We start from the raw sequence: 17,654 nt of genomic DNA, 5'->3' as shown, positions 1-17,654 counted from the left end.
CTTCCTGAGTAACTATTTACTTAAAAACCCGAAACCAAAACCCGACCATATACTGTGATTTAAATGGATACCATTTTGTCCATTTAGAACCATATATATTGGAGTCAATTTTCATGAAGGAAACTTGTGCCTACATCACCTGTTGCTACAACTGAATTGAAGCAGATGAATGCAAGGCACTCTATGCACAAACAAATATTGGGCCGGAACTTTCCATGAAATTGCAATCCCGGGCAGATTGCCACTCAGCTCCTTTTTTTAAAAAAGCGCTCCATGTTTCTGACAGGAAGTTCTGATCAGAGCTCCTTCAGAAATGCAGAACCATGCTTTCATTCTGACAGGTCTCTCATTGCATAGAACAGTTGGGGAAAGCAAACCACACCCCATTTTGCAGCAGTCAGTGGCTATGTTCTGTAATTTAAATGTCCAGTATCACAGTCACTTTGACAGCTCCTGTGAAAGGGTAAATACATCAGGTAAGTGTTTAGTGTAAAAGGATGTCAGGTGGGTAGGGGCTGCATGCCAGGTATGTTAGATGTCAACAAAAACAGAATTTGTTGGAAAAGCTCAGCAGGTCTGGCAGCATCTGTGGAGAGAAATCAGAGTTAACATTTTGGGTTAATGACCCTTCCTCAGAACACTCAGAATGTCAGGTGAGTAAAGAGCCAGGGTACAAGGGACATATATGTCTTGAAGTGTTTTGCGCAGGTCACTGCAAGTGGGATATATTGGGTTGGTGGCATGTGATTTGCTGTCTGGTCTAAGGGAGGATGGGGGCTATCAGATCTAAAGGCAGGAGAGATGCTGGGGCGGGGGAGAAGTCTAGTATTGGGAAATGGGGATGTCTGTCAGGATCCTGGGATGGGGTAGGTGTGACAGGTCTGGTGACAGAGAAGGAGGAGCTGCTGAGTCCTGTAGGTGGGGTATGTGTCAGTCCAAGGGGGAGATGAGGTGTTGGGTCAGAGTCTGGGAATTGTAGGGGGGCTTAGGGAGGTGTAGATGCGAGTGTGAGAGATCATATTGGATTTGAGATGTTCGGTTCAATGGTTACTGAGAAGTTAGACTAGATATTTATTGATGTTTCTAACTTCCTGAGTACCTATTACTTAATGCAGCAAAACCCTCCAAAAACTCTGATTTAAATAGATACCATTGGAGAGTTCAAGGTGCAAGGAAAGTGTCCTGCAGAATCCTAAATTTCTTAAGTAGATCCTTCGGAGTTCACGGATTCTGCAGGATCACCGTTTGCAACTTAGAACCTACACAACATAAATGATTTTCTGGGCAATGAAAATCCAATATCTTTATATTTTCAATGATCGAGCAGTTTCGCAGGAAGTGGGCACCTGAGCTGCATTTAGCTAACAGTGTAACTGTTTAGAAAAAAATATCAAACTTAATCCCAGTCATTTCAGAGAGGCTGCAATGTTCAAAGAAAACTTTAATGGAAACATTAAAATGATAATCTCAAGCTAATTCTCTGTATCACACAATCAATGAAATAATTTGTATTTTATTTGAACAAGACAATTTGGGGCGGCACGGTGGCTCAGTGGTTAACACTGCTGCCTCACAGCGTCAGGGACTCGGGTTCGATTCCACCCTCAGGCGACTGTCTGTGTGGAGTTTGCACATTCTCCCCTTGTCTGCATGGGATTCCTCCAGGTGTTCCGGTTTCCTCCCACAGTCCAAAGATGTGCAGGTTAAGTCGATTAGCCATGCTAAATTGCCCATATTGTTCAGGGATGTGTAGTTTAGGTGGGTTACAGGGGGATGGGTCTGGGTGGGATGTTCTGAATGTTGGTGTGGACTTGTTGGGCCAAAGGGCCTGTTTCCACACTGTGGGGATTCTAATACAAATTTCAGCTACTGAGAAAAGAGCAATAGATTGAATATTAAAGAAGAACACATGGGAAAAAAAGAAGGTGGCTCAGAAGACTGGATTCCTCCCACCCATCTCCACGTTTGAATATCAAACACAATGCACTCATAATATGGTTGTGCATGCTCTTCCCACCTGCCTCCTTGTATACCATTTTACAGTGTGGGGGAGAAACCAATTTGCCAACTTGACCATGGGACGCTCAAATTTCTCATTCGGCCTCCATTGCTGTTTCACACACGGCTAAGGGAGGCCTCTGCCACTTGGATAGCCATTAGCGTGTGCACTGCTGTCAGGCATGAAGGGAATCGGGACTTCAATTGTAGTACCTTGTGCACAGGACACTCCAAAACCATACTTCTCCCTTAACTCTTTCCTCTAGCTTCTCAAACCAAATCCTCCCCACCCCCAATCAACTCCTCACAGTAGGCTGTCAGCCAGGCCCACCAATACACTGAACCTACCTTGAAGTCTGGCTCCTTAACCTTCACTTCTTTAGGGACTGCCAAGGACTCCAGTATTGGCCACCACTGGAATCTGACATTGCTGCGAGTACAGAACTGACGCCAATCAGATTGGAATCATAAATATTTACAGTGTGAAAAGTTTTATAGTCAGAACATCTGTAAAGATGTAAGATATCATAATAGATACGTAGTATTGTGTGCACACACACGAGCTCATAATAACTGTACCTTTCGGGTGATGTAGGAATTAGAGGATAATTATAATTATGTAAGATGTAATTGAGATACCACATGAAGTCAAATTCTGTTCCTATTTTTATGTAACGCTGAGTAAATATTAATATTTACGGTTAATAGAATTTTCAGAAGTTTGGGAAGTGGAGTTGGATAGGTCATATGATGGGTGAGCAGCTGACAAATCTGAAGCTGGTATTCTATTGTTATCACTATTATCATGCAATGTATTAAGTTTATAAAGACAACTTCCATTGCAAGGAGTTTATATAGGAATTTATGGTGGAACGGTTGACAGGATATATATGAAGATATTTGATCTCAAATCTATAAATAGATAACCAGAGATCGTTGCAGCTTTCAAAGTATCAATTATTTTTAAAACTTTGAACATTGTTGATAATCCGTTGTTTAATTGTTTCACTGATAATCCTGTGTCTCTATCACATACTGCTCAAACTACATTTTTGAAGATAGTGTATAAATTGGTTTGCAATCTCCAAAATTTAGATTTTGTTTGGCACATACAACTCTAAGCAAGTTACTAACATTTGGGTGTCCACAAACATTACTGTTTGTTATCAAATTTCACCTGAGAATATTGTGTTATCTGTAGTTGGTGGCTTAACTACCTTAGCACAGAGTTTGGCAGTATTCTCTATCTACCATTCTGTGGCTTCTTTGTAACTATCTAGACTCATTATCCAACCCCATCCATAGGGAAGACAGTGATGAAGTGGTAATGTCACTACGCTAACAATCCAGAATCCCAGGCCTGTCAGTGTGACCACTGTCAACTGTCATAAAAACACATTTGGATCAATAATATCCTTTAGGGAAGGAAATCTGCCATCACTACCTGGTCTGGTCTACATATGACTCCAGGCCCACAGCAATGTAGTTGACTCTTAAATGCCTCTGTGCAATTTGATTATTATCCTTGAGAAGGTGACAGTGAGCGACGTTATTGAACTGCTGCAGTCCATATTGAGTAGGTACACCACACTGCTGTTAGGAAGAGAATTCTATGATCTTGCCCCAATGTGAGTGAAGGAGCAGTGATGTAGTTTCAATTCAGGATGGCATGTGGCTTGGTGGGGCTTCCATACATCTGCTGCCCTTGTCTTTCTAGGTAGTAAAGATCATGGGTCTCATAGGTGAACTTGCGGGAGGCTAGGTGAGTTGTTGCAGTGCATCTTGTAGATGGTACACACTGCTGCCACTGTGCATTGGTGCAAGTGGATTTTTAATAGAGTGCTAATCAGTTGGACTACTTTATCTTGGATTGCGTTGAGCTTAGTGAGTATCATTGCAAAAAGACACGTTTTGTCAAAACTTTTTGTTTTGTACTCCAGGATAATTTGCAAGAATACCAATGTAAATGGAGAATAATGTTTATACTGCAGAAGAAAAAATGTGCTGAATAGTTGGCCAATAGACTCTGTGGTAGAGGCAACACCTGATGAGTGCATGAGGAAAAGTTTTGACAAAATGTCATTTTTCAGCAATACTCAAATTCTTGAGTGTTAGTTCTGCACTCATCTAGGCAAGTGGAGAGTATTCCATTATTTATTGATGATTATCATACATTGATGGCTATTATCTTTGCTGTTCCCCTCAAGTGAAAATCCTCTCTCTCAGCTTTATTAAAACCTTTCATAATTTTAAAGAGCTTTATTTAGTCAGACCTCAGCATTCTCATTTGTGCCATTTGACGGCCTGCTGTCTTCAAGCATTCCAGTGCCTGTGATACACTCAAATGTTGGGAAGCTGGACATGTGGGAAATCCCATGTTAGGAATTCTTGATGCCATCCTGACTACCAGTCTGGTGCAGTCTGAATCGATCTCGTGATATCTCTGAGAAACAGCATCAGTGTCCTGGCCTAATGTCCAACCCTTCTGCAAACTCTTGCCGTGTTACAGTAAGAGTAAATTGGAAGGATTAGAGATCATTGCCTCCATTGTACCTAATTTTATTTAAGAACTGAAATGTAGTGAGATTTATTTCAGCTCTTTTGTAACAATCAAGTGAAGTGTTTGTGTTTGAAAACCAATCAGGATTTCTTGGCTAACTTGTTTTAGAACATATTAAAATTTAACTGCTGGAGGCAAAGCCTGGGAAGCAGCAGATAACATCTCAATGCTTCTTTTATAGAAGCATTGGCAACCCTCAGCAAATTTCAATTAAATTATTAACATTCCTTATCTATAACTTGAGAGGAAGTTATATCTTGTCTTGGATAAATATAATAAAAGAGCCTTTGAAGTAGTAATAAAATCCATCAGCTCTGTCTTTTAGTTACAGCAAAATAGTGAACAATGGTTTAATGTGCCTGGTCAAAAGTCTAGAAAAAGTTACTATTACATACATTGGAATCACACATGGTGGATTGTTGCCCAAAAATACACCTGTATATCTATGCTCTTTCACCTATATGACTTTAAGTTATTGTTTGAAGTTTTTTTGTTAAGTACATTGTGACTTTATGATTTTCAAATGAATAAGAATGTTTTGTAGCATTGAACACTATTTACTAGGCAATACTTAACTCGATGTTTTACTGTATTTATGTAGAAGAAAAGAAGAAAGAAAGATCCGCTTCTGATTACCCAATAGATGCCAAACCATTACCAGCCCCAGTGGATAAGATTGACAAGCAACTTGTTGAAACAAGGGGTATTCGGACTGAGATGGCATTATTAAGCAACCTTTTGGAAACCTATACTTATATCATAGGTAGGTCAATAATTCCATTTTGTTTTATAACTTAGTGTAAAAAATAATATGGTGGTGGAAGAAACTTTCTTTAAAGATAAAGAGTATCCTAATGTGCTTCATATATAATTATGAAGAAAATGCATGCAGAATTAAGAAAAAAGAGCCTAGTATTTGAAATCTTGGTCAGAGAATGGGTTCTATGAAGGTTTTTAGTGAGGAGGGAGATGTAGAAAGGCAAAGACTCTATGGAAGGCAATGCAGAGATTAAGCCTTACATCAGTTGAAAGTTTTGCTGTCAGTAGTAACATAAACCAATGAAATTTTAAGAGGCACAATCAGAAAAATCAAAGCTTGGTGGTTGGAGTTGAAATTAGGAGAAATCAGAGCTGGTATGGTCAAGGCTATGCTGTTGCTGAATCTGTATCTTTGGTGTCATGTGTGTGTGTCAGTGATGTTTGATCTGCTATTGACACCAGGTATTTTCTCAAGTGTTAGGGTGGCATGTTGCAATTAGATATCAAACATATGTTTTAGGATCTCTTAGGGAAATTGGGCTGCCCTGAACAGAGAAATTGCTGCATTGCTCCAGTCAGGTTTTCCATGTATCAAAATGGCCTTGCAAGTAGATGCCACTGAAGAGGTGGCCTTTTTAAAAAAAGTTTAATATCGAGTTAGAAGGAACTGAGCGTTCACATTCAGAATCATGCATCTTCAGTAAACAAAAGATATTTGAATCTGATGTATATGTAACAGACTTTATTGATGGACAGTAGTGACCAGCCTAATTGTGCAAAAGGATCAGTTATTTTGATATTTGTGTATTTCCCTCTCTGAAGAAATGTTGAAAATCATGTACCTTATACATCATATTTTGCCAACACTTCATCTAGCCAATATTTCAATCATCGCAATCCTGGAGCTTCCCTCAACGTCCGCTCATCACTGCCACTCACATAGACACAATTGGTGTGGATTTATCATTCACAGCATTGACTCCTGCCAAGTCACTGCCATGCATAGTCCTTGGAGGCCTGTGCAGACCAAAGCAAATTAGCCAGATCATTGCTCGAGTTTCTCCTCAATACTGGCCAAGAGAGAAAGTAAGTTCATTTACCTACGAATATTAACAAGAGCCGTCTTCATTGATGAAAGCAGTGATTTGTCCTGGTTCCAGTGTCGTAAGAGGATGAATAAACTTCTGTGCTCTGCCAGGACATATACTAGTGCCTACTCAATGTGTCATACTCCTGTGGGTGTGAGCTAGCATTGTAAGGTTGCCACTGCACAAGACTGCAGAATAGGAAGCTGAATGCCAGGCATCTCTGTCGCTACTTTGCAGTTAGCAATGAACTTCAACTGGCACCATAATGGATGCTTTCTCTCAAACATCAGCCAGTGTTCACATTTAAAACATAAAACTGCCTTCAGCATTCAGCAGCTCATATTGTATCAGACTACTGATCTTTCATCACAGCTAGGAGAATATACATAGCTTTTCACCAAAGGCTTGCATGGGATAGGACACAATTAAAAAAGATGGCCTTTTGACCTGAGCCCTTCTTGGTCCCCAGCCCGGTTTACTCTCATCAACTAGAATAGCAGTCTCATTAGGCAGGCTTATTGACTGGTCAAGCTTCACCCCTAACACTAGGGGCTGAATCTTATCTATCTTTGGCTATGTGGGAGTTGTATTGATTTCTTTGGAGAAATTCTTTCTGCGAGGCTGAACGATTTCACGTCGTATTTTCCCAAATGCACCTCATTAACAACCTGCTTTGATCCTATGGTGTTTTTTATGACTGATTCTATCCCCATCTTACCACATGCTATTCCCAGGACAATTCACCACTTAATGGATGTCTGCCAAAAGACCTGCACCCCTTGTATCCATGCCATCTTTGAGAGACTGCTGTGCATCCAGCCAAGTGGTAGGAATCCTGCGTTGCCTCTCATAAGCAATGTAATGGTGTAGCAGTTACAAAGTCATGCTGCCCATGGGACATAGCTGACATGACTGACACTCCCTCATACAGCCCATTCTTTCAACCGCCAGACCACAGAGTATCTACCTGATCTTTAATACATCCGTCTGAAGACTCTCTGAGTCCCTGATTCTCTTTCCACACGGGTATTGGTTAGTTCTGTTGACTGGATGGCTGGTTTGTGATGCAGAGTGACGCGAATAGCTTGTGTTCAACTCTGGCACTGGCTGAGGTCACCATGAAGATCATCTATCAACTTCACCCCTCACCTGAGGCATGGTGACCATCAGGTTAAACTCACCACTAGTCATCTCTTTCTAATGAGAGATCAGGCCTATGGCCCACTGGCAATTTTACTTTTACTCTTTCCCCAATACCCATTGCTTGCCTGTACCTTGAATTTGTCCAATAGGGGATCAGCACCTGCAGGCAAGCATTTGGACAAGTCCAAATATGATCATTTGTTGGCAGCCAGAAAAACGGAACACAAAGGAAATAAAAACAAGATATGGTTTGCATCCACAATGAGAAACAAATTACAGTCAAGGTCCATGATTGTCTTCTGCACCCAGCAAGCATCTACTGGATCCCAGTCAGGTCCTGTTTGTCTTGTAGTGTCTGATGCAGCTGAGCTCTGAACTGCTCAGGGAGACCTTCCGCCAGCTCAATGTCCTTATCCTTCTTCTCAGATTGCTGCTCCTATTCCCTGGTCCTCAGCATCTATTATGTTCCTTTTTTGCCTACTCCAATTGTGCACTGCTCAATTGTGCAGAATACAGCAAGCCAAGATGGTGTAGCATATTCTGTGTGGACTATGCTGGATTCCCTCTCAGTCTGCTCCAAGCAGTGGAACTATATCTTCAGCAGTCCTATTGTCTGTTCCACCTTGGCCTTGAATAGAGCATGTGTCCAACTTGGTAAAGATCCCATGCTGGCTAAATAATCAACATCCAAAAAGGAGTGCCTATGCACTCCAATCTCCTTGCCATCCCAGACCCACATCAACCATTTCAATTTCCATCATCATACTTACCTGAATTATGAGGCAGAAATGATCCCCAAGTTCCAGATAGAACCATTAGAACCTCCATAAATGATGGGGCACTTTTGCCCAGCATTCACCTCCTTTAAAGTTATTGTTGCTAATTTTTGCACCATTGAGATGACAATATTAGTTGAATTAGCATCAATTACATGGTTCAATCTTCCTTTTGACAAATATTTGATGCCTAAGCACGTTGACACAGCATACATTGCACTTGCGTGATGAAATGTTTGCAAATGAAATGTAGCTGGAGTTTGCAAACCTATGCTTCATGTACTTGCCACTCTAATTTCCTAATGTCCAACAGATGTGGATTCTGTGCTTTCACCCATCAAAGCCACTGTGACTTTGTTCTCCCAGGGCATTATTCAAGCCATTTGTAAGTTGCATTCCATATTTAGAGAACAGCAAGTGATGGCAGGCACTGCAGTAGTCAGCACTCTGCCTCATTTCCAGGTACCAACACACACAAATACTCACACTTCATACTTCACACACACTTCGCACACGCACTTCACCACTTCACAGTCACACTTCACTCTCGCACTTCACTGTCACACTACACACACACTACACACGCACACTTCACACGCACACACACACAATCACAACCCATTTTCACAATATGGAGATCCACCACACTGAATTTCACTTTTAATTCTCCTCGGTGCCACTTGGTCCCCATCATTACACCTTCATGATGCCCACCCTGCTCCTTCACTGCTCCTCTGAGGCCATGATCAAGGTCACTACCAATAACTCCCCTATCTCCTGTAGCCTATCATGCCATCCATTGCTGTTCTGCACACCCTCATGCATCCTCAGTTTCACTCTGTCACTGTCCTTGGGTTCCCATCTCAACAATGCCTTTGTTTCCCTCCCCACCCTTCATGCTGGACCCACTCCCCAGCACTTTTTGCAGTGATTCCCCCTGCTGCCTGTACAGGACCCCCTTGCACCCTCCTTAATGATCAATGAACACACCCCTGGGATTATGTTTCCCAGACCTCTGACTAACTTTGACAAGCAACCCATAGGCATGACTGAGAAAACCCTGATAGTTGTCCTTCCAGCTCCTCAACAAATCGGATACAATTCCCCTGACTGCTCTGCCTGGATCCAAAAGGACAGACCGTTGCCCACTCCCTGAAGTGCCGCTGGATAGTTTGCCTGATGGTGAACATCCCGAGCTGATGACTGACCATTACAGTCCCTATATTGTGCACGGACTCTTCCCATGACTGACAGTACTAGGACTCCTGAACAACCATTGTCCCTGCCTTGTCTAGACTGAAGACTACCCCATCCCCTTACAGGCAGCAGTGCGTTTCTGCATAAGCAGCTGCCACATGCTGCAGGTGTTAGATTGACATCTGCTTGTGCTGTACAGCAAGACACCCATGCTCCCAGACCAATCATTACAGCCAAGCCTGGCCAGCAGACTATCTGTCTGTTTGAAAGAACACATCAGTGTAGCATACTGATAACCTTTGGCTCTGGCTGAAGTGCCAGCGTTCTAAGGCAGAATTGCAAGCATGCCAGTAGGCAGTCAGTGTGCAAGTGCTTAGAGAGCAAACAAGCAGCCCTGAGATGCAGCCTGATTCAATCCATGAGCTGGGTACCTGTTCCTGTGCAGAAAGTGCCCTGCTGCAGCCTTTCAATGCCAGTTACTGATGCTCTCTGCAATGCAAGACTGTGGTTACTGAATGGCCTGCTGGTGGATCAGAGAAATGCCACAAGGGTCATGAGACAAATGCCAGTTATCAATATCTGGGGTGCCAGTGGATCATGTTCTGAGATGTTGTTTGATTTTACCCCGGTTCAGAGCCAGTGACAAGCTGAAGTCATTGATACATGCATTGGTTTCCATATTGAAATTTTTCGACATCAGGATTATTTGGTGTGTTCAGTAAGAAGAAGTAGAATATTAATGAGCTAACAGCAACAAAGTTGCTGGAAAAGCTCAGCAGGTCTGGCAGCATCTGTGAAGGTAAAAACAGAGTTCACGTTTCGGGTCCGGTGACCCTTCCTCAGGACAAGCCAAGTTGGACTGCTTACAAGGTATTTTTTCAAAAGAATATGAATACATGTTTTCTTCTAAGCAGTTTCCCATATGCTATTGTTGCTGGAGGGTTAATTGATACTGTGCATAGTGTATATTGTATGAATGGGCACAGAAGGGCCATGAGTTGTCGTGGAGAGCATGAAGGGTCATTGGGGTTATGAGGGCATTGATTTGGCATGGGGGAGGTTGCATGAAGGTGGCAAAGGAATTGGTGGGAGGGGGATTGAATAATGGAACATGAGATATGAGGGCTGGAGGTCCTAAAATGTAATTAAGCATATGGGACAGAGGACAGCATTTTAACCAGCCCACCTCAGCATGAAGCTTCCGATCTGCTTTTAGGAGCAGCGGGTCTGACCCTATGCTCTCTGCCCAGAGTCAACATTGTGTGTAAAGGGGTATTTTACACCAAGACGGGTCTGCTGAATAAGTAAACGTCCCAACTTGGACCACCAACATTGTAGTAAAAATACGGCTGTTAACTATGTTTCTCTCATCAAGGATGCTGCCATGCTTATGGAGCATTTCCATAATTTTCTATTTTCACTCTGTATTGTAGGAAAATTGGTTATTGGAGGTTTTTCTAATTAGGAGAACAATAAAAGCTTTGGGAATTCTAGTTCTGGAGACATTGAAGAAAATATAAATGCAGTGTTATTTACCAGTACCTGTGGTTTAAGGTGATGAATGATCAGAAGTCAGGAGGGCTGCTTCTGATGGAAACAGAGCTTTTGGGGCTGGTTTATGGTTATTCTTGTAAAATGTTTTTGATTATTTTGTATATTATATCATAAGTTTAGAAGTTAATATTGGTGTGTGCGGAACTGTCGCAACATTTTTTTTTATTGGTGCTTTTTGCTAAAATATGTTGACAATGGTTTTGTTTAGAAGTATAATGACAGTGAAAAAATAAATTGACAAAATTTTACATGCGACTGTAACATGCTGAAACTGATCCTTGAAAATAAGTGATGGCTATAATACAGGTGCCAAATGCATTAAATGTTTTGAGGACTTTTATTTGCATTTAAAATTATTCTAATATTATCAGTGACGATTAGACTGCTAATGTGCTGAACACACTAATAGTGCAAAAGCTGCAATAACACCAAACTTTTGTTAGCCTAGGGTTCTTCAGGGTGATCTGAGTCAATTTTACATCTGTAGACCTAGTGGAAAAGATACAGACAGGTGGTGAGGATGTTGTACTGCATTCCTGCCTGTCAAAACCCTTCTCCTCCACCCCCATCTCCCTGTTCTATCATTTCAACTCAGATCATGGTTCTTTTGTTCCCTCAGTCAGGTGGAGACCTACTTCACATTCAAAGTCATAATAACTAAAACATTTGAGAGGCCTGCAAGGGGCCAGACATTACAGCAAGACCTGGAGCTTCACATTAGTGAGGCATAAGGCTAGACAATCAACAGTGTGCTCAGTATGTAGTAGTATTTTAACAAGTGGATGTTGGCTACAACAATGCCTGGATTTTTCAGTAATCAGTGGAGACCCTGCTCCCTTGAACAATCAATAAGAAACAAAAGAATGTTGAACACAGCTTGTCTAACTATTTCATATTTGCTAAGATATTCAATATGCAATGTATAATAATTCCTAAATGAACAGAAATTAAGGTGTACTTTGTATTTTAGTGCCGATGTGATACAAGAACCTTAAGACTAAAGTTTATACAAAAGTATTGCTTAATATAGAACAGAAATGTTCATCTGCAAGCAGTAGTTAATAATTAAATATCCTGTTTTGTCAAGCTGCGTACCTTGTTGAATTATAAACTGATTATATCTAACCATATGTTAGTGGATATTTATCAGTATTATAATTATGTTTTTCTCTCTCCAAAGTCAACCTTGTAAATAGAACTTAGAAATAAAAGATAGATAACTGCAGATTGATTTCCCATTTTGAATAGTTGTCTGATGACAGGGTATCCATTTAGAAAAAAACCTCAGATGTGTAACCTCACAAGGAGTTTTGCAGACCTGAAAGTTTGTTGGTAATTCTTTTTATTCCAACAAATTGGTTTTTGAAGCATGTCATTCATTAGTCATGAAAAGAAATGTTGGAGTTTTAATTTAGTTAATTTTCCTGCATAAATAAAGCTGGCAAAAAGATGAAGCCTGAAATATGCACTGAGTCACTTAAAGTTAATGTTTATTTATAGTCTTGTTATTTCATTAGAAGGTGCTGTGCCTTTTACTGCTGCTTGACTTGGACAGCCAACAAGAGTACAGTTAGAAACAGTGGGTGGAAAGCTGTAAATGCCCTCCCACTGGCATCTGACCTCTTCCATGTCTATGCATTAACCAGGCGCTTTAATCAATTTCACATGGTAACTGAATGAAAGTAAATCTGTTGGACAATTTACAAATAGCTGGGCTAAGCACGTCTTTACATCACAAAATTTGCTGGGTTTGATCTGTAGCTTCAGCAAGAAAAACATGTAGTATGAATGAAACAAATTTGAACTTAAAATGACCACTTACAGGAAATACTGGTATGTTTAAATATGTTCAATTATATTTTCTTACATATGAACTTTGTTGTATCTTAAAACAAAAGTAACTGAATATGCTTCCTCAGTTTCAATTTCTATGTCTTGTGGTACTTGAGGATTATGTTGGCTACAGGCAATAGAATAAATTTAGGTTCAAGCAGTTAAAGTTTAACAAGGCAGCATGGCAGGACACTTGGCTACAAAGAGGAGAATTTCATTTTGATTGATGAATTATTATATGTGTTAAACATTAACTACTATAAATAATGAAACTGAAGTTTATCTGTAGAAACCTACCCTATCACTTAGGTTACCATTGATTTAAATGAAAGGATAATTTGAAAATACTCATAACAACAGTGAGTCAATAAATTTGTCAACAAGAGTGACAGCATGGGCTTCAGTGAATGGCCAAATAAGTAAAAGTTTTATCTCACCAACAACTTGAAGGGTACATAAGCCTTTTGGCAAACACGGAAGGGTTGGCGCCAATTGAAGCTCACAATTAAGAAGTATAGACTGACTTTTGAACCGTTAAGAAGTTATTACTTTTTTGTATTAAGCACTGGAATTTATATTATGCTGTTGAAAATGATAGGAATTCCTGGGCTGCTTGAATTAGGTCAGCTTGGATGAGGGCTCAGGAAGAATGGAGAGTGGAATTTTAATGAACATTAAAATTAAAAGAATTTAAAGATACACACTTTAACAGTTATTTTGAAGACTGTTGACAGAAATAGTTGTTATTTCTCAACTATTATCAATCGGAAGACATTTTAACAAAATGTTTAGAAGAGCATTTGGGAGTACTAGAAACATTTCTGTTATTACATTAGCAGAAACAAATACAACTATAGAACATGGAAAACAGGGGGAACGTGATCTAATCATTGCAGATAGCTGGGCTTTTAATCCTCATCAGAGTATTTGTACCTGATGAGATGATATTTATATTGGTTCCCATTGTATAAGAAATGGATGTAGTCCTGAAAGATTCAATTAGCTTTTGATGTAGTTCCTTGTATCTACATATATATTACAATCTCAAGCACTGCCATGTCTGGGATAGTACTGAGCAATTTGGTTACAAACTGTTGCATGTTTCTCTTAGTGTGTAATTCTGCAAGTGACCCCAATATGTTGGAGTGTGAGCCCTTTCTCCCATCAGGTCACAGACCATGTTGCAGTGAAGATATCATGAGCATGTCTATTAAAGTTATTTTGCATACTAGCTGTGATGCTTAACACAAAACAGAATTATATGAATATAAATATATGAATAATGCACTTTCATTGCTGCCTATTGAGAAGTGTGGGGCTGGACTATCATGTCCTTCTGGTGAACTGAAAAAGAAAATTTGTGTGTGGTTCATGATTGATGCAGGAAAGAAGGGTGGGTGCACAAACATTTAAGGAGGTTACAATATGTTTCTAAATGAAACAATTGTATAACACAAATCAATTCTGTTTCCTTTACAGACAATCCTGAGAAAACTGCTTTGTATTTTGTGTCTGGTGTGTGTATTGGACTGATTTTAACACTGTGCGCTCTGGTCGTGCGGATATCCTGCCGGACAGATTTTAAAAAATCAGGGGTAAAAAGTGCAGTTGATGGGGATAGTAATGATGATGATGACAGTGATGATGATAACTCTGATACTACCTCCGATCTATCTGCAAGGCGGCATCGCCGCTTTGAGAGAACTTTAAATATGAACGTTTTTACCTCGGCTGAAGAATTGGAACGGGCGCAGAGATTGGAAGAGAGAGAACGGATAATTCGGGAGATTTGGATGAATGGCCAGCCAGATATTCCTGCCACAAGAAGTTTGAATCGCTATTACTAATATGTTATCTGGATCCAAAATGATGATATGGTAATGATTTGAAAGACATGATGGTGCTTTTAGCATCCAATGGCTGTATGTGACTGGAGCTATAGTTATCCTCAGCTCTGGGTGCACCTCCAGATAATAATGGAATAAAGAACTTTAATTTCACTAAGCATTTGAAAGAACTTCTACAAGTATTAAAATCAATTTGTTCTCCTTAATATCTGAAGAATGAATTGTTACCATATCCACTGAATAATCTCATCCTTAATTCATTAAGGAATTTACCTTTATTTAACAAATTTGTAGATCTATTCTCCAGTGGCAAAACTGAACTGGTGCCTCAGGGATAAAATCCTGCTATTTTATTTGTTAAAGTTTAATTGAGAGTTTTCATATTTTTCAGGATGCATCACTGATTGTACACAACATTTGGGAAAAAGGAAAAGCCTCAAAGAGGTTAAATAGTGATTTTAAGAGAAAAATTCATGAAAGTGCCTTTGCCTTTCCAACTTGTTTAATGTGGTAATTGGAAAGTTCTGCAGCCAACATTTTATTATATTGACAAAACATTATAAATTACAAAATTAGGATGCATGAATGTAATGTGCCAAAGCTTGTTTGACCAAAACCAAAACCATTATCTTTTCTTGGATAATGATTTACAAAGTGAAACAAGTATCAATCTAATTCTGAATGTTGTTATTCTTCTTGGATCTCAGCATTGAGATAGTCAGGACCCTTGACAAGATGCTGAAAAATAATCAAATCAGTTTGCCCAGTTTTCTTAGCATCTGCTTGAGTTTCTTTTTAGTCCCATGTTATCAATGTGGTAATATAAAGAAATATTGCATATGTTAGATGTCTTAAAAAAAGCAAAAATGCTCAAGAAATCAAACTGTTTTTCTACTTCAGATGTTGACTTGCTTTGTATTTCTAGTACTTTCTATTAGTGGTATGAGTCACACTGATACTTCAGTTTACTTAATGAAGTATTGTAAGGCAATTTATGCTCAGCTTTTTTGACATACAGAAGAACTGAGCATATAGTCATGCAGTTTGATTTTATTTGTTACTGCAATAAAACTTGGCTCCAATTTAAAAAAAAATTGAGAAAATCTATTTCATCTAATTGTGACTAGAATCTCTCTTTGACAAATCTCTCTTTGACGTTCCACTAAAGATTTGTGATGGATTAACTAGTTTTATATATTCAGGAACTTAAACCACAAAACCATGACAAAATACTTGATATTTTACTATGTAAAAAAGTTGTAATTTTAAAACACAAAAGAACACTATTAAAGCTATTAAAATACAAATTGTTTTTCAACTTATGTGCATCTGTATGTTTTTGTAATAAATTGGCTGTTGAAACACTTGGTGCTGTTGTTAAATTTAGTTTGTTGCCACAACTCTGGAATATGTTACGGTCTGCTACCTGACACTCAAAACGACTCTTTGGCTCGGTGATCGCTTCCTACTTATGATTCAAGAGGTGAGATATTTAAATTTACCTCAAACATCTATCAATGAATTGAAGAATGCACGTTATATGCACAATGCACTGATCTTCTGTTTGTACTTGAAGTGATAGGACCAGAATCAGGAACTTAATTAGGCAGTCGGTGAATCCTTCAAGGGAGCTATCACAGTATGAGAAATGATGTTAGTTTTATGTCCTGATTCAGGGTCAAACAGACAAATGTCTTAAGGGTCAAATGATTACATCTGTATTTTGGGCCTACGTATAAACAGAGAATGAGACTAAGTTGGAGATGTGTGTTAGGTATAGGCACAGATTTGAGTCTAAATGCAATGTTTCTTGCTTTTTGTCTGCAAGGGAATTACAAATGTTTTAAAGTAATAGATCTGATTGTTTTTTTGGTTCACTTTTTGAAAGTGTATATTTGATTTTGTTTGAGGAACACTGCAACTTAGCTGTTTTTTGTTTTTTCATTCATGCCTCATTTTTCCCATAGAATCATAGAATCCCTACGTTGTGGAAAAAGGCTATTCAGTCCATTGAGTCTGTACTGACCCTCTGAAGAGCATCCCACCCAGACCCAACCATCCCATCCCATATCTATAAACCCTGCATTTACCATGGTTAATCCATCTAAACTGCACATCTTTGGATTGTGGAAGAAACTGGAGCACCCAGTGGAAACCCACGCCCATATGGTGAAAACATGCAAACTCCACACAGACAGTGACCCAAGGCTGGAAAATGTTTCTGAAGGGTCCTGACCCGAAACGTCAACTTTCCTGCTCCTCTGATGCTGCCTGGCCTTCAGCGTTCCTCCAGCTCCACACTGTGTTGTCCATATTTTGATGTTCAATTCTTCTTGTAATAAAGATAGCAGTCCATCTGCCTTCTTGGTTACTTTGATGTACTTGCAAACTAAGATTTTTTGATCCATGTGCGAGAATACATGGTACAGAATTAATCGAAAATGTGCTTGAGCTCACAGAGAGAAACCCTCCAGAAAACTCCCCAAAATTGACATTTAGCCGAACCTTTGAAAATTCAGTCACATATTCTACTCTTCAGTCATTAGGGTTGTCTGGAGTGAGTCTGAAACATTTTATCTTTCAGAAATGAATGCTAACATTATGTCAATGACAAAATTTTTTTTGTAAATTTTTCATTTCTTTTCAAACTCTGCGTAAAAGGGTCTTTGATTGGCATAAAGACCGAAAGAACTGCGGATGCTGTAAATCAGGAACAAAAACAGAAGTTTCTGGAAAATCTCAGCAGGTCTGGCAGCCTCTGTGAAGAAAAAAAATCGTCCTGTCACCAGACCCAAAACGTTAACTCTTATGTTTTTTTCACAGATGTTGCCAGACCTGCTGAGCTTTTCCAGCAACTTCTGTTTTTGTGTCTTTGATTGGCATGATGTGATAAGAGTAT

General features: G+C 39.5%; 1 protein-coding gene across 3 annotated transcripts in view; it reads left to right on the top strand.

Moving 5' to 3' along the window:
- Window positions 1–16,119, top strand: part of LOC109937079 (protein eva-1 homolog A) — a 147,111-nt gene extending 130,992 nt beyond the window's left edge. For all 3 annotated transcript variants that reach the window (XM_048596584.1, XM_020535695.2, XM_048596585.1), the window contains 2 exons: window positions 5,160–5,321; window positions 14,388–16,119. In XM_048596584.1, coding sequence (XP_048452541.1) covers window positions 5,160–5,321; window positions 14,388–14,755 — 530 coding nt within the window. In that variant the 3' untranslated portion in view covers window positions 14,756–16,119. The remainder of the gene's footprint in view (window positions 1–5,159; window positions 5,322–14,387) is intronic.
- The last annotated feature ends 1,535 nt before the right edge of the window (window positions 16,120–17,654 follow it).

The sequence above is a fragment of the Rhincodon typus genome, chromosome 5 (assembly GCF_021869965.1).
Source record: "Rhincodon typus isolate 14 chromosome 5, sRhiTyp1.1, whole genome shotgun sequence".
In the NCBI taxonomy this organism is placed as follows: domain Eukaryota; kingdom Metazoa; phylum Chordata; class Chondrichthyes; order Orectolobiformes; family Rhincodontidae; genus Rhincodon; species Rhincodon typus.
This window is presented reverse-complemented; position numbering and strand designations above follow the sequence as displayed.